This window comes from Monodelphis domestica, chromosome 1 (assembly GCF_027887165.1).
Source record: "Monodelphis domestica isolate mMonDom1 chromosome 1, mMonDom1.pri, whole genome shotgun sequence".
NCBI classification, from domain to species: Eukaryota; Metazoa; Chordata; class Mammalia; order Didelphimorphia; family Didelphidae; genus Monodelphis; species Monodelphis domestica.
This window is the reverse complement of record NC_077227.1, coordinates 620,641,242-620,669,189: the sequence shown is the minus strand read 5'-3', so window position 1 is coordinate 620,669,189 and position 27,948 is coordinate 620,641,242. Positions and strand designations below refer to the sequence as shown.

Genomic DNA, 27,948 nt, shown 5'->3' with positions numbered 1-27,948 from the left:
TCTATGGCCTTGGACTTCCCCTTTTGGATACTCAGTTTAATTATCTATATGTAGTGATACCTTTGGACTTCTCCCTCCCTCACCAAATCTACCCTTGTAGATTTCATCTCCAAGGTAGCAATTAATAATATTAAGGTATTTCGCATATCGATGAAAAGCTAAAGCTCACAATCTCCATGAGAATGCTTGCTTATAAGTCAGTCAGTAGACCCAGTTAGCTCAGAGAAAAGATATTTACTGAAATAACATAAGAGCAATAGTAACAAAACATTTCTCCCATACCATGAACCTAGGGTACACTTTCCCACAATTATAGTGTCAGTGGGAAGAGAGAATACAAAGAAAACACTTAACAGAGATACACACATAGAGATGATCCATTTGGCTAAGTATTTCTGGTAAGCAATGAAGACAAAGCCAAAGCCATATTTTATAAATGGTGAAATAATGATTTCATTATTTTATCCAGCAACACTCAGCAGGTAAAAACAATGGAAGGCTGGTGAGAGAAGGAATTAAATCATTCCTGGAAAATTCCTGAAAGAATGATAAATAATATCAATAATAAATAATGCAAGGATACTAATAATATAGTATTTAGAACTTATATAATATGTAATATGTTCCAGGCACTTAATGAATATGTTTTTATTTGATCTTCAAAACAACCTTTGGTGAAAGATATTATCATTTCCATTTTAGAGTTGAGAAAATTGAGGTAAGCAGAATTGGTCCCTTGCCCAAGGCCTCATGTCTAGTGTGTGTCTGACATCAGATTTTATTTCAAATCTTTCTGATTGTAAGATAATCACGATACACATTGTACCACCTAGCTCCCATTTACATTTTCACATAGTAGTAGAAATGCTAGCTGTGGCAATTAAAATAAAAGAATAAATTAAAGGAAATTACATAGGCAAAAGAGAAATAAAACTACAGCTTTCCAAAGTTCATGTGGTCTATCTAGAGAATCCTAAAATCAACCGAAATTTAATAAATTCAACAAATTTGAAGGATATAAAATAAATCCATACAAATAAGTGGCAAAAGGGAAAGAGTACTGAACTTTGGAATAAGAAAAATCCAAATTCAAATCCTGACTCACATACTTGTTCCTGGGCAAGTCATGTAACCTCCCTCAGCCTTAGTTTCCTCATCTATAAAATGAGGATAATAATAGTATATACCTCCTAGAGTTATTGTAAGGAACAAATGAGATAACATATGCAAAGCACTTTATGAACTTTAAAGCACTATGTAAATGCTAGCTATTATTATTACTGAATCATCAACATTTTTATATATTACATGCAAAATCCAGGGGAGAGAGAAAATAGTCCTATGCAAATTAACTTCAGAGTGTACATAATATATGAGAGTCCATATACCAAGACAATTCCATGCAACTACAAAATACTAATTACGGAAATAAGCATAAACCTTAATAATTAGAGAAATATTATTTGCTCATAAGCTGTTCCTGCCAATTTAATAAAAATGATGATTCTATCTAAACTAATTCATATATTCAGTGTCATACTAATCAAACAACTGAATGATACTTTATAGAGCCAGAAGAAATAATAACGAAATTAATCTGGAGGAAAACAAGGCCAAGAATTTCAATGAAGATAATGAGCCCCCCCCCCCCAAAAAAAGGAATTACCACTACTAACATATCTAAAATTCTTCTCTAAAGCAGTAATCATCAAAACAATTTAATACTAATAAAAAAACAGAAAAGTTGATTAGTAAAACCAACTAGATGCATAACATTTGAAACCAAACTAATTTACCACAGTATTCAATAAATCCAATGAGTCAGTTACCAGGGTAAGGATTCAAAATTAAATAATAATTACGAAGAAAATGATCAAGCCTGGCAGAAATTATGTAAAAATCAGCATTCATACCATATATGAAGATATAATTTGGAAATAAAAGGTGTAAGGATGGGGGCAGGGAAAAATTTCGAACTCTAACAGGACTGAGGCAGAGTCAGTGTCATTTGGAGAGAAAAGGATTGTAAGGGAAAAAAATCTGACCTGGAGGAGTTCTGAGGAGCTGCTGGGACTTCTGATCTTGTTCTTGGATCTTCCAAGACGGGTTCAGGTGGCTAAGGATTTACCAAAGGCCCCTGAGGGGAACCTGTTCCTGCTTTCAAGCCCAATATTGACCTTTCTTTAATCAAACATTTCAAAATACCTCTAATCTGAGGAGACAATATATCAGACCCCTAAGTGAGGGGGGATGGGGGTTGTGGATTCACAAAAAGGAGAGCCCAGCTCCCTTGTCCTTTCCTGCTTTCCTGAACCTATTCCTTTTACAATCCCTTAGGTCAAATAGATATATAAACCAATAGAGGGATTATTTTAGCTGGGACAGGATGGTAAAATCTGAATGAGCAAGGTTACATGCCATTCAGGCCAAGAACCATTTAGGAACAACAGGGCAGCGTATCTCTTCTTTCCCTTACCCAGTTTACCTGAGATGATGGATTAAACCCTTCATAAAGCATTCAGATACTTGTCAAGCCTCTTAATATAGTTTGAAAGGGTATAAAATATAGAACTAAAGTCAAATACCACAAAGAGTTCCTGAGGCCTCCCCCCTCTGAGGCAAGGCCCCTTGCTGGGTTCTACCGCTAGATCCTCTCTGAGGGAAAGGCACTGAGGACATCCATAGGTGTGGTTGATGAGGGAAAATTGTCTTCAAGTCCCCTCTAGCCATTTATTACAAAGGTTACAAATTAATGAATTTTTAGAGCTGTAATTTGAGCAAGAGTTTATGAATAAACAAAGGATCCAGAGGACCACAGGAAATAAATAGACAATTTTGATTATGTATATGAATTAAAAGGGAATTTGCACAAACAAAACCAAAGCAGTTAACATTAAAAGTGAAATAGGCAACTGAAAAAAATAATCTTTGCAGTAAATTATCTGATAAAGGTCCAACATCTTGAGATATATACGTAGCTTTTAAATTTTTAAGAATAAAACCATTCACCAATACATAAATTATAAAAGGATTTTATATGAAAAAGGTTTTCAAAGGAAAAAATACAATAGATGCTATTATTATTCTCATTTTATAAATGAGGAAACTGAGGCAAACAGGGTTAAGTGACTTGCCCAAAGTCACACAGCTAATAAGTGTCTGAGTTCAGATTTGAACTCAGGAAGATAAGTCTTCCTGACTCCAGAGCAGACCCCATTGCATCACTTTTTAATGACTCTACTAGGAGTATTTACCAATCCTTTAAAAAATTTTTTTAACTTAAAAAAAGTAAATAAAACCTCTCCTTTAAACTTTCTATCCTACTAAGGAACCCTCTTTCCTAAGGGAAAACACCAAAAACAAATGCTTTCCCATGGTGTGCCAGGCACTTCAGTCATTGCTTTTTTCACCATTAGGATTGTTTCCTTCCCATTTCTTTTGTCATTCTTGGACAATTCCCCATTAACACCTACTTCAACTTTAACAATAACCTTCTTACTCAGCTCCTTATTTTTACTCTCTCATCCCTCTAATCCATACTTTACACCTCTGTCAATTTGTACTTCTTTACATATAGATCTGAACACATAATTTTTCTCCTCAAAAACTCTTAAATAATTCCCTCCATCCTAATAAAGTTCAAACTTCCTTGTCTTAAAATTGAGTCCATCCCAAATCTGGTACCTCTTATCCTTTATAGATCAATTTCCCATAATCCCTTTCTAAAAGCACTACCTATCAGCCAAATTGGACTTATCTTTGAATGCTTTCCATCCACAAAGTCTTTGCTCATATTGTTCCCTTTTGCCTGGAATGTTGTTGTACACCTCACCCCACCCCTAACTCCACCCTTTGAAATCTTGCCTATCCTTTAAGGTCCCACCCAAATGCTGCCTCCTCCACAAAACCTTCACTGATCCCCACCCTAGGAAGAAAATCTTTCCTGCCTTACTTAATACTTTGTGCTGCTCTTATTTTATTTGGTTCTGCATTATAATTCTTGTAGGGCAAATAAGTAGAAATTTCCTCTTGTTTTAATCCCTACAATATACTATTTTCAAGATAATACTAATACTACTAGTAATTATTACTCAGGTAGAATAACAATATGAAACTCTTGTAGAAGAAAGGTTATTCTTAATTTTATGTTCAATTCAAATTCATAAACATTTATTAATGTCTACCATGTGCAGAGAATTGTGCTAGATACTAAGGATGTAGGATATTCTGGAATGTCTATTCCATAGGCAACAAACTTTCTTTCATCCTGTATCATTCCCTCTCTGACTCCTTCCATGTATAGCTTTTACTAAAACCTGAATTTCCCCTGATGACACAGACTCTCTTGCCACCCTTCCCAGTACTGGCTGAACCTTCACTCATTCCTTGGCTCACTGACAAATCCAGGAGATTTGGAATACTTCTTGTTCCCCAATGCCACTTTCAGGTTCTCCCCTTTTCCCCATCACTTATCATTCTCTCTTCCTTTGAGGTTCTTGCCATTCATATTTACCACTCAGTCAAAATCCTGGTAGCTATTGTCTACAAGCCCCCCAAAACATTCCCTTCCTTCCGCAATAAGTTCTATACCTGATTTTACAATTTTTTTCCTTCCTCTACTCCTGCTCTCATCTAGGGAATGAAACATTCATATCAATTCTCCTTCATATATCCTAACCATTCAGTTCCTCAATCTACTCCCCTCCCATGAGCTACTCCTCTGCTGCATCTCAGTCATGCTGAAAGATGGTCATATCCTTGATCTCACCATTACACACAAATGTGCCATTCTCCATGTTCAAGAATTCTGAAATTCCCTTATATGATCATAATATATTATAGGTTCTTCATCTCTCCTTCTGCTTTCCCTTATATAACCCTGATCTTCATCTTTTTTGTGACTTCCAATCCCTTGACTCCAGAATTCCCAATTCAGTGATACCAGTCTCCTAACTATCACACAAATAAAACATCCCATTTCTCAATATTTTCTATAGATGTCCTCAGTCCCTGTCCCTGCCCCTGGAATGCTATCCATCTTCTCTCTGACTACTGCCCTCCCTGACATCTTTTAAGTTCCAGGGAAAATCCCAACCTCTACCAGAAGCTTTCCTGGACCTCTCTTAATTACAGTGCCTTCCATCAATTAACTATTTTATATTTATCCTGTAATAGCTTATTATATATATATATATATATATATATATATATATATGTTTTCAAGTTATTTCCCCTCACCATTACATTATAAATTCTTTAAAGGCATGGAATGTCTTTTGCATCTTATTTTATCCTCAATGCTTAGCATGGTGTCTGGCACATAGTAGGCATTTAATAAATGTTTACTGATTACTGATTAATAATAATGATTAATTTATATTGATTAAGATACTATGATCATCTCCAATGATTTCTTCTAAGTTCTACTTGCTTCATTAATATAGATGGAAATACATTCATGCTTTTTTTTAATCTCTGCACTTCTTATCTACATCCTTCTATTAATCCTCTAGAGAACTTCAACTTGAACACTTTAGTGACTTTTATCTGTTTCTATGAATATTTCCTAAATACCAATTAAACAATTAAGCTATATCTATTAGCCTTCATTCTTATCTCATGACCAGTTTCCTTCCATTTCTACTCTTATAGACAATAAAAAATTTCCTTTATGAATTTGAAATTTTTGTTATATTTTGTTTCCTCATGGTTTAAAGCAAATCAATCAGAGAATATTCATGTTAAATGATGGACTTTGGTGACAGGAAGCAGTGGGATAATTGAAAGCACTTTTCCTCATTCTATGCAGAGGTAGACAACTATGACTATGTAAAATTACACATACTGTCAGAATTTACTGATGTGTTAGTTTTGCTGAAATGCTTTTTCTCTCTTGTTTAGAAAACAATTTATAAAGGAGATGGCTTGCTGAATAAGGGAGAAGAGAAGGATATATTTGAAATAAGGGTGATATAAAAATAAAACTATCAGTAAAAACAAAGTCTGTATTGGTATTATTGTACTAACTTACTGTACTACCTTCTCATTTCTTGAATTTATCTTTTATTGTAATGTGAAGTTAATTTGTCATTTGCTTAGACTAGCCAATAGTCTGAATACAGAGTACCTGATTTTTTTTATTTTGTTATGTTGGGTTTTTTCCTGACAAAGAGAATCATGTTATACTTGAAATGACAAAAATTATATCACTAAAAGGGAGTTAAAATCCAAGAGAATTAAGGAAATGAAAAGAGAATACTAAGTATCCTTGAAAAATCAAAATTATCTTAACCAACAGAACTATGTGCTCTGGTAGAAAATTACTTGGAGCTTAAGTGATGAAATGCTATCAATGATCTGAAATGCCATAAAGAATGGGATTGTAGAAGGACAAATTTTATATCAATTTTCAAATAGCGAAGTATAAACATTAAACACCACTAAATTTCATTTTAATTCAAGAATATTTCATTAAAATGACATTAAGTAAACATCTAGAAAAGGAGGTAGTGATCACAAATAGTCAATATGGTTGTGCAAATCATGACAAACTGATCTTACTTTCTTTTCCAAGGGTATAACTAAATGGAAAGAAGAGGAAAATTCTATAAAATTGGAGTCTGTGTTTATCCTTTGCTGTCTGACCTATTAATCAAAAACCCAGCCTTGTTATGTAACTGCTAGGTCTACACTCAAAAAAGGGATCAAAGAAGAGAAAAGTGACTTTTATTTTCAAAAGAAAAGTAGAGCAATACTTTTTAGGTTAGAAAAATAAAAACTGGGGACTAGGAAGATTCCAAAAATTGAGAAATAACTGAATTAAATGTGATACATGAATGTCATGGGGTACTATTGTGCTGTAAGAAATAAGGGGAAAGATAATTTCAAAAAGACATTGAAGGAGGGCGGAGTCAATATGGTGGCATAGAACCAGCAAAAGTAGAGACTTCTTAATACCCTTCCTTACCAATTACAAATTAAATGCTCCTAGGGGACTGAAAATTAAACCTAACAACAAGACAGAGCCAAGGTACCCTCCTGCTGGACTCAATTCAAAAGGCACACCCCCAAAAAGCCAGAATTTGAGAAGACTAGGATTTAAGGGGAAGGCAGAAGGAAGATCGCAGGATCCCCCCCCCCCCTTCCCCAACTAAAGCACTAAGCTTACAGTGGCAGCGGGAACCTCTGGGTGGTCAAAGGCGCTTGTCTGGAGGGTTGTAATGGTAGAAATTTTAGGCTTCTGGGAGAGGTTATGAGCAACTGTAATGGTTAAAAATGTGGCTACAGGATTTATGTAATATTAAACAATGGCCGCCAAGGAAGTTACTTATGAAATTCCTAAAATGAAGCACTCAAGTCAGAATGAAGTTTATGGAAGTTTAATCACACTGGGAGTAGGGAAAGGAGAGGGAAAGAAGGAGAGAAGAGAAAAGGGAAAGGGGCTACTCAACCTCTGGCCAAGGCAGAGTGAGTTTTAGGCCCAAAGGGCCAAGGTGGAAAGAATCAGTCCTTAACTCACGTGAGTGATCTGAAGGAAAGCTGTCTGCGGGCGTCTTCCCTGTCCAAGCTCCTAACACCAACTCCCGTCTAGCTCTCTCCACAGGAAGTGAGCAAATTCCCGAGGCTGTTCCTTACCTCACTTCCTGTGTCTCACAAATGCCAATGGTTGGCTCTAGCTTGGCTTAGGACAGCCCAGGTGGGCAGTTAGTTATTTCTGATTTGTCATTGACTAGCACATGCCCGTGTAGTGTGGGTGTGCACAATTTTTGGGTGCTAGACCAAGATGGAGACTTTTAAAATTCACAGGGTGTACCTTGCGGGCAGGCCTGTGCCAGACTCAGAGCATGGAACATAGGTGGTGGGGAAGGAGCTAGAGAAGGAGCACAGAGCAGGCAGCCTGGTCACAGGGGCGGAGACCCTCCATATTGCTCCCCCGTTCCAGTAGATTTTGGTCTCAGGGTACATCTAGCCCAACCCAGCTGAACTTAATCCCATCAAAAGTGTTCAGAGGTAAATTAGGAAGCCCAAGCTCCAACACCCCTTCCCCACAGACAGCAAGAAGAGGTCACCTGTCAAAGCTCCAAGAAGGGAGACTGACCCCAAAACCAAAAAAAAAAAAATGAGAGGAGTAAGAGCACAGAAAAATACAGGGAGTAAAGAATAATAATAATAAAAAGAATAAATTAAAGAATAATAATAATAAAAAGAATAAATTAAAGAATAATAATAATAAAAAGAATAAAGTAAAAAAAGGGGTTAATATAAGCAAACAACAGAAAAAGAAGAAAGAAATTACAATAGTCAGCTTCTGTACAGGCAACAAACAAAATGCAAATGGAACAGAGGAGGAGGAATCATCAAGCAAAAAAATCAGAAATCCCAGAGAATTGGATACAGGCTTTGGAAGAACTCAAAATGCAATTCAAAACACAATTAAGAGAGGCTGAAGACAATTGGGAGAAGAACTATGATAAGTCATCTGAAAACAGAAAATAGTGTGTTGAAAGCCAAAATTAATCAGATTGAAAATGAGGCAAAGGAGATGAAAGGTGAGGCAAAGAAGATGAAAGATGAGGCAAAGGAGGTGAAAGAGGAGGCGAAGAGGATTAAAGATGACCTCCAAAGAAAATCAGACCAGAAGGAGAAGGATGGCCAAAAAGCCAGGGATAAAATCCAGTCTTTAAGAACCAGAATACAACTAGAATTAAGTGATCTCACAAGGCAGCAGGACACTATAAAACAAAACCCAAAGAATGAAAAAATTGAGGAAAATGTGAAGCATCTCATTCACAAATCAGAAGATTTAGAAAATCATTTCAGGAGAGACAACTTAAGAATCATTGGTCTGCCAGAAGACAATGACAAAAGAAAAAGCTTGGACATAATACTACAGGAAATTATTCAAGAAAACTGCCCCAATATTCTAGAAAAAGAGGGAAAAGTAGAGGTTGAAAGAATCCACAGATCACCTCCTGTACCTAATCCCCAACTGACAATAAGGAATATTATAGCCAAATTCAAGAACTATCAGACCAAAGAAAAGATATTACAAGCTGTCAAGAAGAAGTCATGCAGATACCATGGAATCACAGTGAGGATAATGCAGGATCTGGCTACATCCACACTGAAGGACCAAAAGGCATGGAATATGATATTCCAGAAAGCAAGGGACATAAGTCTACAACCAGGAATCAACTACCCAGAAAAACTAACTATATTCTTACAGGGGAAAGTATGGTCATTCAACAAAATAGAAGAATTCCAAGAATTTGCAAAGAAAAGACCAGACTTGAACAGAAAATTTGACGACCAAGCATAGAACTCAAGAGAATCATAAAAAGGTAATTAAAAAAGAGGGAAAAAAGAGAAACAAAACAAAAAAACTTTTTTAAGAGACTCAATAAGTTAAAATGATATGTATCCCTATAAGAAAAGAGGTCATTGCTAACTCTTAAAAACTGTGGTTATCACCTGGGCAGCTAGAAGAATTACACTTAGAGGGAACAGTGACAAACTATAGGATGAAATAACAAGACATAAATAGGTATATAGATATATGTATGCATAAATACATATATATAACTAGAGCTAAAAAGTGTTTAATACTAAAAGAAATGGAAAAGAAACAAAAGGGGGAAAATTTATATGTTAAGAAGAAGCTCATGGAAGGAGAGGGGAGAACATCAATACACTGGAAGGGTAAAAAGGATGGAGATAGGAAATACTCAATGCTTAGGTGCATTGAAATTGACCCAAAGAGGGAAGAACAATCCAATCCATTAGGGCAGAGAATTGATTTGCGCCCTACAGGGGAGTAAAAGGTTAACAAATGGACCGGTGGGTAGGGAAACAGTATAATGGAGGGAGAGGGTGGGGGTAGGTTTAAAAAGACTGCAAAGAAAATAAGGGGGGGATAAGAAGGGAGGGGGGTAGAAAGGGATAAATAATGGTCGGAACTAGGGGGACTGAATAAAAACACACATCAGTGTAGAAGGAAATAGTGAATGAAGAAAAGGTAGGACTAGGAGTAGAAATCAAAATGCTGAAAAATACACAGCTGGTGATCATAACTCTGAATGTGAATGGAATGAACTCACCCATAAAATGCAAGCAAATAGCAGAGTGGATTAGAATCCAAAACCCTCCCATATGCTGTCTACAAGAAACACATATGAAGAAGATAGATATACATAGGGTGAAAGTAAGAGGATGGAGCCAAATCTATTGGTCATCAACTGATAAAAAGAAGGCAGGAGTCGCAATCGGTCGCAAAAAGGGAAGAAGAAAACCAAATAGACAGTATCCAAGATGAAAAGGGAGACCTCACCTCTAAAGAAGAGGAAATTAGGGCAATCATTAAAAACTATTATGCCCAATTATATGGCAACAAATATGGCAGATTGACTAACATGACAGCAAAGAATAGTAATGAATCCTGGAGGGGGTATGCAAAGTTGGGACATTAATGCATTTCTGGTGGAGTTGTGAATTGATCCAACCATTCTGGAGGGCAATTTGGAACTATGCCTTAAGGGCGCTAAAGGCTGTCTGCCCTTTAATCCAGCCATAGCACTGCTGGGTTTGTACCCCAAAGAGATAATAAGAAAAAAGACATGTACAAAAATATTCATAGCTGTGCTCTTTGTGATGGCAAAAAATTCAAAAATGTGGGGATGCCCTTCAACTGGGGAATGGCTGAACAAATTGTGGTATATGTTGGTGATGGAATACTAATGTGCTCAAAGAAATAATAAACTGGAGTAATTCCATGTGAACTGGAATGACCTCCAGGAATTGATGCAGAGTGAAAGGAGCAGAACAGGAGAATATAGTACACAGAGACTGATATACTGTGGTACAATTGAATGTAACGGACTTCTCCATTAGTGACAATGCAGTGATCCTGAACAACCCCAGAGGTATCTATGAGAAAGAACACTATCTACATTCAGAAGAAAAACTGTGGGAGTAGAAACACAGAAGAAAAACAACTTCTTGACTGCATTGATTGAGGGGGATATGATTGGGGATATAGGCTCTAAATGAACATCTCAGAACAAACATCAACAACATGGAAATAGGTTCTGATCAAAGATACATGAAATACCCAGTGGAATTGTGGAATTATGCATGGGCTATGGGAAGGATGGGGGTAGGGAAGGGAAGGATAGAATATGATTCTTGTAATCAAGGAATAAAGTTCTAAATTGACTAAATAAAATTTAAAAAAAAAGAATGAACTGGGAAAAACTAGAACAATTTACACAATTGCAACACTATAAAAACAACTTTGAATGCTGTAAAAACTATGATCAGTATATGACAATATATCAGTGTCAATCCCTGCATGATTTTAGAGAACTAAAGTTGAAGACATGATATTCCTTATAGATACAGCTATAACTTTACAAGGGTTTTAATGCACTATAAGCTCAATATGAGTCACTTATATAATATAGCAACTGAGAAAGCTAATGGTCTTGAGTGTGAGTGTTCAAACTGGAAAAGAAAAGTTTCGTGAGGGATAAGATAGTTAAAAATATGAAGATCTTGTTATATAGAGGATTAGCTTTATTCTTTTCTACTTCAGAGGAGCCAATGGAAAAAAAGGAACAAGGTTCAGTGGTTGCAAAGAGTTATATAGAGCTTCAAAATAAGGAAAAACTTCCTAATAATAAGAGCCATCAAAAGTAGAAATTGGCCTCCTGAGAAAGGAATTAAATAACCCCTCTCTCCTCATCCCACTCCAAATGTCTTCAAAGGCTACATGAACACTTATTTGATGTGTTATAGAGGAAATTATTTTTAGATATATGGATTAGACTAGACAGCCACTGATGTCCCTTTATTCTGATTCTGTGATTCTAAATTTGGCTATATATCAGTATATTTCTTGCCTTTCAAAATGTAATAGATTTTATTTACATACTTTTATGAAGGATTTTTGTGATCACCATGTCCAATATTTTCTCATTTATTTCACTGGAAAAGGCATTCATGACATAATAGACATGGGACTTCTGAAAAGTCTATTATTATTTGGCTCCAAAAAAACTCCTAAACCTTATTTCCAAAAAATTTCTTTGTCATTTTCAAGGCTAATCTATACAATTTCCACATATCAAGCCTTAAGATGAATAACTTTGGAGGATCTTATCAAGTACTTAATAGAATCTCCCAATTTATTCAACTACTACAAAAGGAATGAATCCATATGTTGCAATTATCTTCATGATGTCCCCCCAATATTCATCAAGATCAATAGCTGATCAGTAAACAATGTTTGCTTTTGTTCTTAAATACACAATAAACCCAAAACATTTTTCTTCTTACTCAAGGGAAACTTATGAGTTGTCCCTCTAATTACCAGTAATTTTTTTAAAGTCTTTTTCTACTATAAACAGTCAATCCATTTCCTGGACCAATTTCTTTTCTTTCTTTCTTTCTTTCTTTCTTTCTTTCTTTCTTTCTTTCTTTCTTTCTTTCTTTCTTTCTTTCTTTCTTTCTTTCTTTCTTTCTTTCTTTCTTTCTTTCTTTCTTTCTTTCTCCTTCCTTCCTTCCTTCCTTTCTTTCTTTCTCCCTTCCTTCCTTCCTTTCTTTCTTTCTTTCTTAATTTCTTTCTTTCTTTCTTCACTTTGGTCTTTGAATCAATTCTAAATATTGGTTATAAGAGAGAAAAGCAGTAAGGTCTAGACCATAGGGGCTTGCCGCCAAGGGTCACATGGCTATAAAGTGTCTGAGGTAAAAATAGAATCCAGGACCTCCCATTTCTGGACTTAGTTCTCTATTCACTGAGCCACATAGCTCCCCCAAACCATTTTCAAAGATATTTCAGTATGGAAGAGTTAACCAGGATTTGCACTCCACTAGTTTAGCCTTTTGAGAACACCATGTGCCTTCAGTGTTACAATTAGATATGACTTTATGGAATAAGAATTAGAGATATAAAAATAAAATAGTTAAGAGAACTAGCCTTTCAGGAATTTATAATTCATATATTTGAATTACAGAAAAAAAATTATCCTGCAATACAAATAGGGTTTATGGATTCTAACAAAGTCCTATAAGAAGAGATAGAAAGAGATACTCCATTTAAAACAACCACAGATGGAATAAAATACCTGGGAAAATTCTTGCCAAAACAAATACTGACTGGAGATAAAAACAATGGCTTCTGTAAGGAATGATACCAGGAATTAGGAAGAAATGAAAGAATTATCTTTTAATGAGGGCCCAAGTGAGGTATTAGCTCTCTGACCTGGTTACACAGTTTTAGACCTCAGCACTGATCCCTGCCCAAGCTTCAAGACCCTGCCACAGGACCAAAGCAACAGAGCTGGAAGCTTGCCCTTGGTCCACACTCTGACAAGCCCCAATAGCAGAATAGCACTGTAGGGTTCTGAGGCCTCTGTCCATGATCAGAGCTATATAGCTCTCAATTCTTTTTGTATACCTACCTCCAGGGAATAGCTGCAGTCCACAGCTCTATCTCTGTACACCCTCTTATATGGAACCCCAGAGGTCCCTGGCTCTTTCCCTGTGATAATCTGAGTGAGGAAAAGGGACACTCTATGGTTTCTCCTCAAATTTCCAACCACTTCTCAATCTGGTGCTTTTCTGCCTTTTTTTGAGGACCTAGGGGAGACAATTGGGCTCTACTGCTTTTTCCTCAGTCGTCTTTGCAAGTTCCAAATCAAAATTCTCTTCCATGAAGATTTTCCTGATCAAAAAGACTTTAGTCCTGTGTAAGAATTGTCAATATGTCTTTTCCCAAACCACAGATATTGAGGGGAGGGGAGCTTTTGGCTAAGTGTCTGTGATTTTACATGGTTACAACATTTGGTTTTAGAATATTTTATTATGTATAAGTTTGGAGAGGCTGCACATAGAAATAAGGTATGTATAAATAATATAGAAGGTAAGATTGTTTAACAGATTTTGAAGAGATCAATGAAGCTGGTATCTTTCAGAATGGAGATACAATATGGGATAGATAGACTCTAGAGGTTTGAGGTTTATGGAATCACTATCATGTTCCTTTATCTTTAACACAGAATATATTAGCTGTGAAATATTTTAATTTCATGTTAAATGAATGACCAAAAAAAATCTCTTCTTTATTACTTTCCTCTTCAATCTGTACCATACATTCGGCCTTCTTTATTAGTTATCTTTCTAAGTCTTATCTTCTAATCTTATTCATAAGTTCTATGATGTCAAAGTCCTACTTTCATAGAATCATAGCCTCTTGGGATTAAAAAGGACCTGAGAAGCCATCTTATGTGTAACCTGTACCTGAACAAAAATCTCCTCTAAAACAGCTTTTAAAAAACCTTACTTTTAATCCTCCATCATCCTTAATATAGTAAGAACAACATAAATGTGTTGAATAAAATGTTGTCCAATATGCCTTTAATTTAAAACAAAAAGAAAAGAGAGAAAAGTATACTAAGGCTTAATTGTTAATCTTACAATAGGACTTTGTGCCCCTATATCAAGATTTTGAGAATTTTTTCACCCGGAACCTTTACATGAGAATCCGAGATAACTGGAACCAGCCCATCTGCAGTGTTCCAGGGCCCACATTTGATGTGATGGAACGAGTGTCAGATGATTACAACTGGACATTTAGGTGAGTCCATCTGGAAACATGAGAAAGGTTGAGAGAAAATCCTTTTAACTGCTATATGCAAACATAGAAAGATAGAATCAGATGTTATTTCAAGTGAATTAGCCTTCTCTCTTTCTCACATGAGGCTTATAGAATAATTTTCCTCATGAAATTTCTTTAGCACCATAATTTATATTGTGGTTGAAATTATGGCAATGCCACTATGTACAGGTTCTCAGGAATAAGTTTATTCAAGAATACAGGTTCTAGATTTAAGAGCAAATTGCATGAAGATGTTTTGAACTCTCATTCTCACCTGAGTTTCCCATAATGGCCATAAATTGGTATCTAAAGATTATTTTGTAAACTAAACACATGAAGGCATATTCAAGAACAATTAAGAGTTAGGTATTAATTCTTTTTTTTTTTTGTAAAGGGAGTATGTTTTGTGCTTGAAAAACTCTTTATCTTCTTGCTAAATTTTAATTATGGAATAAGTTTACCCAACACTGGCATGCAACAACAGGCACAACAACTATTGTGGCAAAAATAGAGTTTAGTGACAGGGAAAGAAAAGGAGTAGCTATCCCTTTTTGAAATATTGTACGTCACAAGAGTTGATGGGGATATGATTAGGGATATAGGCTCTAAACGATCACCTTAGTGCAAATATCCATAATATGGAAATAGGTTTTGATCAATGATGACACATGTAAAACCCAGTGAAATTGTTCATTAGTTATGGGAGGCGGAGGGGGAAAAAAGGGAAAGAATATGAATCTTGTAACCATGGAAAAATATTCTAAATTAATTAATTAAATAAAATTTACCAAATTAAAAAATATTGAGTCACAATTATAGTGATTTCAAATTGAAAATGGATCTGAATTTGAATTTTTTAATATTCTTATCTGTTCCTGAAATGAAATATAATGAATACTTATTTTTTAAACTTTATTTTTTTGCTCCTCTGTCATTTTTTCACTTTAGGTTCACTGGAAAAATTATCTCAGATGTCATTAATATGGGTTCTTACAACTACCTTGGCTTTGCAGAAAAAAGTCATGAAAGTTTAATTACAATAAGGAATGTAATAAAGAAATATGGAGTCGGTATTTGCAGCAGCAGACAGGAAATGGGTATGTACACTCACTCCTCTTGTAACTTCAAATTGTGAGAATAAAAAGAAAGATGTGAATGCTTTCAAAAAAAAGATACTGCACAAGTGGAAAATAGCACTATTATTTATGTGTTTTAATAGTTTGGACTAACTAAATACAAAGCAGCAGAATTTAGCTGTCATTTTCACTTTTAACTAAAATATCTTCCCTTATTAAGAGTAAAAAGCATAGAACAACTCCAGAGTATCTTCTAAAATAAAATTATTATCATTAATAATAACAATAACATAATATTTGTATATGTGTTCACAGTTTTAAGTTTCATATTTGTTGTGTAAATATCATTAATAATTGTTATGTAAACATCAATAACAATAGAGATATCATAATCCAGTCCAACTGATTTCCTCTGTTTCTCACATATAAAATACCATACCCCATCTCCATGACCTTGTACTGATTTTCATCATACCTAGAACTTCCATCTCATAGATCTTGCTTTTCCTTCAAGATATACCCCTCGAAATACCAGCTACATGAAACCTTTCCTGATTCTCCAAGGTACTAATGTCTTCCTTCTCAAATTATGAGATATTTGACTAATTTGAATTTATTTATATTCATTACACATATACATATGCAAGTACTTAATGTTTCTTTTAGATGCAAGCTCCTTATGAGTAGATAGTTATTAAATGTCTATTGACTGATTGGTTTAAGTTTGTAAAATATTCTATACTATCTCTTTTGGTTTCTTTTTATTAAATCATCATTCAGTCTTTAAAACAATATTCTTAACATAATCAGGAAACATGTTATTACTATCATTTTCCAGATAAATAAACTGAGTTTTCCATGTGTTAAATTACTTCCCCAACATACTTGATAAATGAATGGAAGAATTGGGATTAGAATTCAGAACCTTCAGACTTTGTCCTGTACCTAGTCCAACACTTGTCCCACAACACAATGCCTCTGTGATGTGTTGAATAGTCTAGAACAGTGTGGGTTTACCCATTAATTGAGGCATAGTCTGTAAGGGATTTAGCTGATTAATGAGTATGAAATTATGTAAGCCTTGAGCTTACCATCAAGAACTCAATAGGTGTATTAACTGAAGGTGTACTATGCATACCAACTGACTCTAAATTAGAAAACTATGATCCAGATGAAATGTGCATTTTAATGAGCACCAATGAGTGAAAAAGAGAACAAAACCATATAATTCTATTTTCCCACTCATTTAATGTCATTTTCCAAAACATTTCCATAATCTAATATATTTTATATTACACATACCACATGTATACATGTCAATAAGTCATGAGTTTAAAATCATTAGAAGTATAGTATTAAAATATTACTGCAGGTTCTATATCACAAGGGAAGGTAAGTGGCTCATAGGATTGAGAGCCAGGCCTAGAAACAGGAAGTCCTGGGTTCAAATGTGACCTCAGATACTTCCCAGCTGTGTGATCCTGGGCAAGTCACTTAACCCCCACTGCCTAGCCCTTATCACTCTTCTGTCTTAGTACCAATATACAGTATTGACTCGAAAATGAAAGTTGAGTTAAAAAAAAGATATTCATGTATGCATGTATATATATATGTATGTATATATACACATATACATCACAACTATCAGATGTCTATTGCTGATATTGGTTTCAGATCTGTCTGGACAGAAACTGCCATTAATAACTCTTAGTACACTATCTTAATATTCTGTTTCAATTTACTTATCTTCCTGAGTTCAAACACTAACTGTGTAGTCCTGTGCAAGTCACCTAACTCTGTCTAACTCAGTTTCCCCATCTGTAAAATGAGCAGGAGAAGAAATTGGCAAACAACTACAGGATCTTTTCCAAGCCAAAGGGGACACAAAGATTTGTACATGATGGAAAATAACTGAACATCAAGAGCATAATAACAAGAGTATTACATCAAAACCAGTCATTGAGGGAATAAGTCAGTTAGACTTATTATTTAGTGTATCGTGTCCACCAAAAAGAGTGATAAAAGAGGTAATTTTTAACTGATTTAAAAAAACAACAACTTTTTTCTCCCTAAATTTGCATAATTTAAGCATGATAAAAAGAAATGCTACAGGACAAGAAGCATAATGGAAAGAGCACCAGGGTCAACGTTTCAAGTCCCTACTTAAGTTTCATAACGTTGAGCAAGTCACTTACTGTCAGCACATCTAGATTTTTTCATCTTTAAAGATCTGTCTTGCCTTCTTCACAGAACAATTATGAGGATTTGAAAGGCAAAATTAGATGATATATGTGAACGTCCTACTCTGATACCTGATCCTGTTGCGGAAGTAAGCCTCTCTCTCTCTTTTCCCTGCATCTGCTGCCTAAATCCAAGAAACAAAATGGTCTTCCCAGATGAAACTCATCACCTCTAATCTCATCACCATGCCATTCATTCAAGCTTCTGACTGGAGGGTTAGAGGCTAGAACACCAAACTCTTCCTAATACCTTCCTTTTTAAAGGGATGGAACTAGACTTCTTGACTCACTCTACTCTATATCTGCTGCTCTCCCTAGTTTCAAGTCCAGAGAACAAGTTACTCTCATGTCAGGTACCCCCTATTCTCCCCTTCTCTTTTCCTACTTCTTTGTGTCTCCCCACCACCACCACCCCATAATAGATTATAAGGTCTTTGACAGCAGGGGCTGTTTCTCTTTTTTATTAATGCATCCATCTCCAGCATTAAGCAAGAGGGACAGCTAGGTGACATGGTGGATAGAGTGCTGCACCAAAAGTCAGGAAGACCTGAATTCAAATTCAGCTTCAGTCACTTACTATCTATGTGACCCTGTGCAAGTCACTTAACCCTCTTTGTCTCAATTTCCTCATTTGTAAAATGAACTGGAGAGGGAAATAGCAAGACAACCCAAATGTGGTCACAAATAATCATACACAATTGAAACAACTTAACCAAAATAATGCTTAGCACAGTGTTTGACTCATATTAGGAATTAATCAATATTTATTAGATTGGTTTGGAATGGGTTCTTGTCATCAGGTCTGAACATACTTGCAAAGGCTTGAAAAGTATTGCTCTGAGAACAAAGTTCCATTCCAAGACAAGTCACTAATGTAGAGGTATATTATCGGAATTTTGGTCACCTAGTGGTGAAACATTTTGACTGTACCAATCTATGAGAAAAAGAAAAACATTAAAATGGCCTTACGTCCTGTGCAGCCCATTTTTGGTTCTACAACAATAGTGGTAGAGTTGGCAGGAATGGGAACAAAGGGAACTAAAAATCAGGAGATCTTAAAAAATCAACAAATTTCAATTTTCTGTTGGTAAATATGAGATCCTGGTCCAAAGACCAATAAGTAGACACATTGCTAGATGATCTGAACCATACCAATCTTTATGTTCTTGAAATAAATAAAACAAGAAGGAAGTCACAGTCAATTAGGATGTCTCACAGGTAATTCTTAGACAGGCAAAAAAAGGAATTTCCTAAGTGAGTTTTATTGTATTTCCCAAAGCTTTGAGAAATATTGTTACATGGGATATTTGGTTACCATATATTATAGTATCAGTTAAAATCATTTGCAAAAAGACAATGGAAAATTTTCATTTTCACCCTATCACTTGCAAAGGAAAAATTCTATGAAAAACGTGCTAAAAACTTTCCAATTCAAATCAACATGTTCTAATATTCTATGACTTTTAATCCAAATGTGGGGGGATGTGAGGATATGAAGAAATATATGAAAAATATAATTCCAGGAGAAAAAAATGGGAGGCCAAAGGCTTTCATTATACTGAAGCTTTATGCTTCTATATCAAAAACTTTACTCAAATAAAAAATAAAGATAGGATTTGGACATGTAAAATACCAAATAACATCACAGAGGATACAAATGACTACATTTTAATGGGCAGGAAAAGATTTGTAATGGGTGTGAAAGTTATTCTTGAATAAGGTATCTGTACACAGCCAGACCTAAGATCAGAATTACTAATAAACAAGAAAGATGAATCATGTGAACAAGATATGGTATGCAATTAAGAATATTTAACCCTTAAATACCCCAGTCAGCAAATATTTGACTTCCTTACCTGAAAGAAGTGGCTGCCAAAGGCAACACTGGATCAAAATATAAGCTAATTGGTAAACCTATAAGAAGAAGGACGATGGTCAATTATGATCAACATTATCTCAAATAATAGAGAGAAGCAGTGGAGCTCCAAACTAATCTAGAGAAAGCTTATCCAGATATCAAACTAAGCAAACTCAAGGGAATGGTATTCAAGGGAGAAAATAAAAAGAGAATTATAAAACAAAAAAAAATGTAAAAGGTTTGCAACAACAACAAAAAAAAATTTTCTTCATCAAGGATAATGAAACTACTACATTTGAACCCTAATACCATAGCCTCTAAAATATTTAGAGAGGAGACAAATGAACAACAACAACAACAACAAAGACCCAGAAAAGCCATATCAGATCATGTTTACTCTGAGGATACCTTTGCTAAAGAAAATATTATTGTAAGCTCAGTGAGAGATCAATATACAAGTTATCAAAGAGAGGTGAGAGACACCAAACTTGTGAGAAAAAATCTCAGACCTTATTGATACCAAAAAAAAGTGACTGAGAGAACTCTATCAACTGACTTATATATGCCTCTTTTCCAGGCATATTAAGTCATATGTGGGTTGTTGTCCTCATCACTATGAGAGTCCCTAAATCTATGAGATTATAGACACACGAGTATCTAAGCATGTGAAAACTGTGAATCACCATTCAAAATATGTCGTTTGTATTGCTATTGCTCTTCAGTTCTAAATATTAAATGGTCTCAACTTGCTTAAGAATCTGGGCCATATTAATATGAAACAAATTATACATTATGACTTTAAGCAAATCTACTATTCAGATGCAAAATACCATCAGGTTACTTTGTTGCTCAAGAAGTTTGCTATTAATAATGTTCACAGCATGGCATGCTTATGCTTCATCTGTGAAACATGACCTAAAATGTACTAGCAAATGATAAATATGAAGTCTATACAATCCCAAATAATGTGAACCAAGAACAGAAAAGTTAATCAAGTCTTCTGGATATGACACCACCTAAGCAAAAAAAAAAAATGCAAAAAATATTTGCCTCAAAGCTCTAATGGAATCATAGAAATTTATAGTCTAACCCCATTCACCTATCAATACAGACCCATCAGTTTAACAATGTAGATTTTTATTTTTTTGGCCTAAATTATTCATCAGGCCTGCACACTTTGGTCAATTTGGATGACTAGCAACATGCTCACATATTTGGTGTTGTGGAGCTATAGCCCAAGTATAACGGAGTTATTCACAATGACTCTCATTACCCAAGTAAAATAAAACATAAAACAGAAGCAAATACCCAGGTAATCCATGAAAATCTAAAACAGTCAACTAAGGCAAAGCATTCTATCTTATTTAAATTTAAAAAGAGACAATGTGGCATAGTTTTTGAGAGCTAGTCTAAAACCATGAAGACTTAGGTTCAAGTCTTACCTCTGACACATACTGGCTGTGATTCTGAGCAAGAAACTTAATTTTTTTAGTGCTTTAGATAACTCTCCAAACTAGAAGTTGCAAAGATGTCTACAATGAATTGGCAGGGAGTTTCCTTATATAGTTCCCTACACCAGTGAAATTACAGGTCTAGTCCTTATCCCTCAAACTATCAAATGAATTGCTTTACTTCTTTGCTTTGCATGGTTTAATATAGCCTCTAAGTAATATGGTGAAACATCCAATTCAGATGACAACTTGTTGATAGAGATGAAAGAATTGCTTTTTACTCTTTAAGGATGTGATTAATCCTCTATCATTTTCCTCTCCTCTTAGTCTTTTGCCACCCATGAGAAGCTGGAAGTTTGGGATGGCTGTGTAACAACATTATCTTATTTGTAATTTATAGTATAGTAAAACATAAGACAATCATACCAAACTATATCATCCAGGAACCAACTTCTGTGATAAGCCAAGGAAGGCTTGGCTTTGATACCAAAGACAACTAACTTAAATTTTTGAGATTTCCATCTTCTCATTGGGGTTTCATGTTTTAACTCCATTGATCACTATTAAAATCATTTCATAAACAAAGATGGCATCCTGTGCTCTTGGGCCCAACATTTAAGGAAATCTGTTATAAGCTGGAATGTACCCAGAGGACAGTTATAAAGGCTGTGATATGTCTTGAGTTCATGGCTCATGAGGCTAAAATGAAGGAAAATGAGGAAGATAATCTTTGAGGTTCTCTACAGCTCTTAATATATAAATCATTGATCTTAAGTTTAGTCTTAAGAAAAGAATTTGAGAACCTGATAGCTATTTTCAAGAAACCAAATTTTTTGCTGATCAAGAAGCTTGTATTTCCTCTATTTCAGTGAGTGGAAATTATAAAAATAGAATTTAGGTTTAATGTCAAGGAAAAATCCTAGCAGTGAGAGTTGCCAGAAAGGGAAGTTACCTCTAGAGGTGATAGATTTCTCTTCCTTTGCTCTTCAAACAAAGGTTAGATGACTCATGTGAATACTATAGAGGACATTATTTTTCAGTTATTTGTTAGAATGCAATGTCCATCAAGGTCACTTTCCAATTAAAATTCTATGATCCATCATTTATTTTGTTTTCAATTTAAACAAATTGCATCCAAGTGTTTTTTACCATTATGAAAATAGTTCTCCATGCCTGGAGTGAATTCTCTACTCAATCTTGCATCATAAGATCCTTAACTCCCTTCAAAGTTCATGTTCAGTTTTATTACCTACAGAAGACCTTTCCTAAAGATATGACTCATATACCTCGGTAACTTTACCAAGATCTTTTTGAACCTTAACTTTGTCATCCAGTATGTTAACTATCCATCCTAGATTTGTGCCATCTGAATATTAGATAAGTACATCATATACATCTTTTTCAAATCATTGATAAATTATATTAAATAGTAAATAATCAAGCCTAGATCCCTGAAGTATTCCACTACAGCTATCATTCCAAGTTGAAAATATCTTATAACATAAAGAAATGTACTTAGATAATTACATAAACTAGCAGTATTTTTATTTACTCTGATGCTCTATCCTATATTTAATGTTTATCCTTTAGTACTTATTTATTTTTCCATTAGTACTTCTCTACATAGATGTAAATATAAGTATTTTGGGGATCTTCACACCTTTTGAATACTGATTATTTTTCCCTTTTGGACTCCCAGTCATAAATTCAAGGAAAACCAAAATTATGAGACAATGATAAACTGTTTTCAGTTGCCTCTAAGTAAATCATAAATCGGCTACATTAAAGGTTCTAAAGAGAAAACCTCTTCTTAGAATCCACAGTTCTCACTATAAGCTTAACATTCAGATGTGGAGAACTCCTGCTATCCTTTAAATTACTTGGCTTAATGAGTCTAGGAATAGATAATTAAAATTACATACCCTTTCAAATGCAAAATGTAATATGTTTTATTATTCTTCCTTCAGGTAATGTTGATAAACATGAAGAATTAGAGGGCCTAGTAGCCCAGTTTCTGGGAGTGGAAGCAGCTATGGTGTTTGGAATGGGTTTTGCTACCAACTCAATGAATATTCCAGCACTGGTTGGAAAGGTAGGATTGAGGAATCTGTGCATTGTGATTTTTTTTTAATAATTATAGCTTTTACCACTATTAGTTGTACTAATATGACTCCCATTCTGTGGGGAAAGTTGGCCCACTTACTTCTTTAATAAATATAGCCGGGGGACTTCCGGGTAATCATGGCTGCAATCTAGACGCCGCACGTTTCCTCTCCCCAGCACCGAACGAAATAGACTACATCAAAGGAGCATAAAATCACCTTTGGAGGAACAGAAGGACTCCCCAGTACCCCACAGAGGCAAAGGTACGTGGGGCTTGAACATTTCCACACTAAAATAAGAAGGAAAAGCTTGCACAGAAAAGTGAACTGAGCCGCCCTTCCCCCACCCCACCTCCCCCACTAAACCAGAGTGAGCTACCTGAGCGCTCACCAGGACAGCGAGTGAGTGGGGAGCGTCTCTGTCTGGGGGGGCACTCCAGGGTCCTTGGGATCTGGGGACTGCCAGGAAAAAACGTCTCAGGGCGCTTTCACTGGTGAAGCCAGCGGACTTCGGGCGGGCTGCGCTGAACAAGGCGCACGGATTATCTGGGCGGAGCTGAATACCTGGGCTCGGAGGCTGGGAAGAACTAGTCTGAAGCAACCTAAATTCACAGAAAAACCACTCTTATAACCCAGACCCCAGACCAAAAAGGAAAGGGAAATAAAACCACCAAAGGGATGGCTCACATGGCCCAAAATCAAGCCTCCAGGAAGAAAGGGAAAAAAGTGACTATTGAAAACTTTTATGGTGGAAGTACCCAAGGGAAAGAGGAGAATGAAGAGGAAATCCAAAAAAATTCAGAACACGCCTCCCAAAATGGAAACTATCAACAAGCTCTGGAAGATCTCAAACTGGAACTTATCCAAAAGATGGAAACCTTCTGGAAAGAAAAATGGGAGAAAGAGATCAGCTGTCTGACAGATAAGACTGCTCAATTGGAAAAAGAACTCGAAGCAGCCAATACAAGGGCAGACAAGGCTGAAAAGCAAATCCAGTCCCTAATGACCAGAATTAAGGACCTCGAAGAAAGTGAGATGATAAAACAGCAAGAATCAATAAAGCAAACCCAAACAATTAATGAATTGGAAGAAAACAGAAAATATCTCACTGAGAAGGTCACGGACCTGGAGAACAGAGGAAGACGAGAAAATCTCCGTATCATCGGTCTCCCAGAAAAACCAGAGGTAAACAACAAATTGGATTTTATTCTAGAGGAGATTATAAAAGAAAATTGCCCCCACGTTCTGGAGCAAGGGGGCAAAATAGAAATAGAGAGGATTCATAGAACACCTTCTATACTAAATCCCCAAAAGACAACGCCTAGGAATGTAATTGCCAAATTCAAGAGTTTCCAAGTAAAGGAGAAAATCCTACAAGAAGCCAAGAAGAAGAGCTTCAGATATAAGGGGGCTCCCATAAGGATCACACATGACTTAGCGGCTAACACACTAAGAGACCGCAAAGCATGGAACACGATATTTAGAAAGGCAAGAGAGCTGGGTCTCCAACCAAGAATCAACTACCCAGCAAAACTGACTATATACTTCCAGGGGAAAGTATGGGCATTCAACAAAATAGAAGATTTCCAAGCATTTGCTAAGAAAAGACCAGAGCTCTGTGGAAAGTTCGATATCCAAGCACAGAAAGCAAGAGAAACATGAAAAGGTAAATATGAAAGAAAGGGAAAAGGAGATAAATCTTATCTTTCTCTTTAAGTCAAACTCTCTTCTATAAGGACTACATTTACATCTAATTATATATATTAATATGTGGGGAAAATGTTTTGTGTAACTCTCATAAATTGTATCATCATAAGAGTAGTTAGAAGAAACATGCATAGGGAAAGATTGGGGAATCAAGAAGATTTGGGGAAAGTTGGGGCAAAAAAAGGAAAAGGGAGGGGGGAACCGTGATAATACTAAGATTAACTTCAAGAAATAGGGGGGGAATCAATAGAATAAACTTTCCCATATAAAGATACACATGGGAAGGGGAGGGGAAGAACTCTCATATGAGAAGGAGAGGAAGAGAGCGTGAAGTGGAAGTACTTAAACCTTACTCTCAGTGAAATCAAATCTGAGAGGGAAGAACATCTAGATCCAGTGGGATCCTGATTTCTATCTTATCCATTAGGGCAAGAAAGAAAGGAAAATTAAGGAGGGGGAGGGGGGAGGGAGCACAAAAAGGGAGGGAAGGAGAGGGGGGAGGGGAAGGGAGCATAAAAAGGGACGGGCTAGAAAGGGAAGCATCTCAAGGGAGGGGACTAGGGGGACCGACCTAAAGTAAATCACTGGTTCAAAAGGAGAAAGCTAAAGAAGAAAGGTCAGAACTAGGGGAAGACATCAAAATGCCAGCGAATCCACAAATAACAATCATAACTTTGAACGTGAATGGGATGAACTCACCCATAAAACGCAGACAAATAGCAGACTGGATTAGAACACAAAACCCTACCATATGTTGCCTTCAAGAAACACATATGAGACGGGTTGACACTCACAAGGTTAGAATTAAAGGTTGGAGTAAGACCTTTTGGGCCTCAACCGATAGAAAGAAGGCAGGAGTTGCAATCATGATATCTGACAAAGCCAAAGTACAAATAGACCTGATCAAAAGGGACAGGGAAGGTAAATATATTCTGCTAAAAGGAAGTATAGACAATGAGGAAATATCACTAATCAACATGTATGCACCAAATGGTATAGCATCCAAATTTTTAATAGAGAAACTAGGAGAATTGAAGGAGGAATTAGACAGTAAAACCATATTAGTGGGAGACTTGAACCAACCACTATCAAATTTAGATAAATCAAATCAAAAAATAAATAAGAAAGAGGTAAAAGAGGTGAATGAAATCTTAGAAAAATTAGAATTAATAGACATATGGAGAAAAATAAATAGGGACAAAAAAGAATACACCTTCTTTTCAGCACCACATGGCACATTCACAAAAATAGATCATACACTAGGTCATAGAAACATGGCACTTAAATGCAGAAAAGCAGAAATATTAACTGCAGCCTTTTCAGATCACAAGGCAATTAAAATATTGATCGGCAAGGGTACATGGAGACCCAAATCAAAAATTAATTGGAAATTAAATAACATGATACTCCAAAATCATTTAGTTAGAGAAGAAATCATAGAAACAATTAACAATTTCGTTGAAGAAAATGACAACGGCGAAACATCCTTTCAAACCTTATGGGATGCAGCCAAGGCAGTACTTAGAGGAAAATTCATATCCCTGAGTGCATATATTAACAAATTAGGGAGGACAGAGACCAAGGAATTGGAAATGCAAATCAAAAAACTTGAGAATGAACAAATTAAAAACCCCCAGAAGAAAACCATACTAGAGATCCTAAAAATTAAGGGAGAAATTAATAAAATAGAAAGTGACAGAACTATTGAGCTAATAAACAAGACTAGAAGCTGGTACTTTGAAAAAACAGACAAAATAGACAAAGTACTGGTTAATTTAATTAAAAAAAGGAAAGAAGAAAGGCAAATTAATAGCATCAAGGATGAAAAGGGGGATCTCACCTCAAATGAAGAGGAAATTAAGGCAATCATTAAAAACTACTTTGCCCAACTATATGGCAATAAATTTACCAATCTAGGTGATATGGATGAATATTTACAAAAATATAAATTGCCTAGACTAACAGAAGAAGAAATAGTTTTCTTAAATAATCCCATATCAGAAATTGAAATCCATCAAGCCATCAAAGAACTGCCTAAGAAAAAATCCCCAGGGCCTGATGGATTCACCAGTGAATTCTATCAAACATTCAGAGAACAGTTAACCCCAATATTACACAAACTATTCGACATAATAAGCAAAGAGGGAGTCCTACCAAACTCCTTTTATGACACAAGCATGGTACTAATTCCAAAGCCAGGCAGGCCAAAAACAGAGAAAGAAAACTATAGGCCAATCTCCCTAATGAATATAGATGCAAAAATCTTAAATAGGATACTAGCAAAAAGACTCCAGCAAGTGATTAGAAGGGTCATCCACCATGATCAAGTAGGATTCATACCAGGGATGCAGGGCTGGTTCAACATTAGGAAAACTATCCACATAATTGACCACATCAACAAGCAAACCAACAAGAATCACATGATTATCTCAATAGATGCAGAAAAAGCCTTTGATAAAATACAACACCCATTCCTACTAAAAACACTAGAAAGCATAGGAATAGAAGGGTCATTCCTAAAAATAATAAACAGTATATATCTAAAACCATCAGCTAATATCATCTGCAATGGGGATAAACTAAATCCATTCCCATTAAGATCAGGAGTGAAACAAGGATGCCCATTATCACCTCTATTATTTGACATTGTATTAGAAACACTAGCAGTAGCAATTAGAGAAGAAAAAGAAATTGAAGGCATCAAAATAGGCAAGGAGGAGACCAAATTATCACTCTTTGCAGATGACATGATGGTCTACTTAAAGAATCCTAGAGATTCAACCAAAAAGCTAATTGAAATAATCAACAACTTTAGCAAAGTTGCAGGATACAAAATAAACCCACATAAGTCATCAGCATTT

At 35.6% G+C, this 27,948-nt stretch overlaps 1 protein-coding gene across 1 annotated transcript in view; it reads left to right on the top strand.

The window, feature by feature from the left end:
• SPTLC3 (serine palmitoyltransferase long chain base subunit 3) overlaps positions 1-27,948 on the top strand; it is a 221,477-nt gene that overhangs the window by 54,648 nt on the left and 138,881 nt on the right. The window contains exons 3-5 of the mRNA XM_001374333.4: positions 14,478-14,632; positions 15,602-15,750; positions 23,246-23,370. Coding sequence (XP_001374370.1) covers positions 14,478-14,632; positions 15,602-15,750; positions 23,246-23,370 — 429 coding nt within the window. The remainder of the gene's footprint in view (positions 1-14,477; positions 14,633-15,601; positions 15,751-23,245; positions 23,371-27,948) is intronic.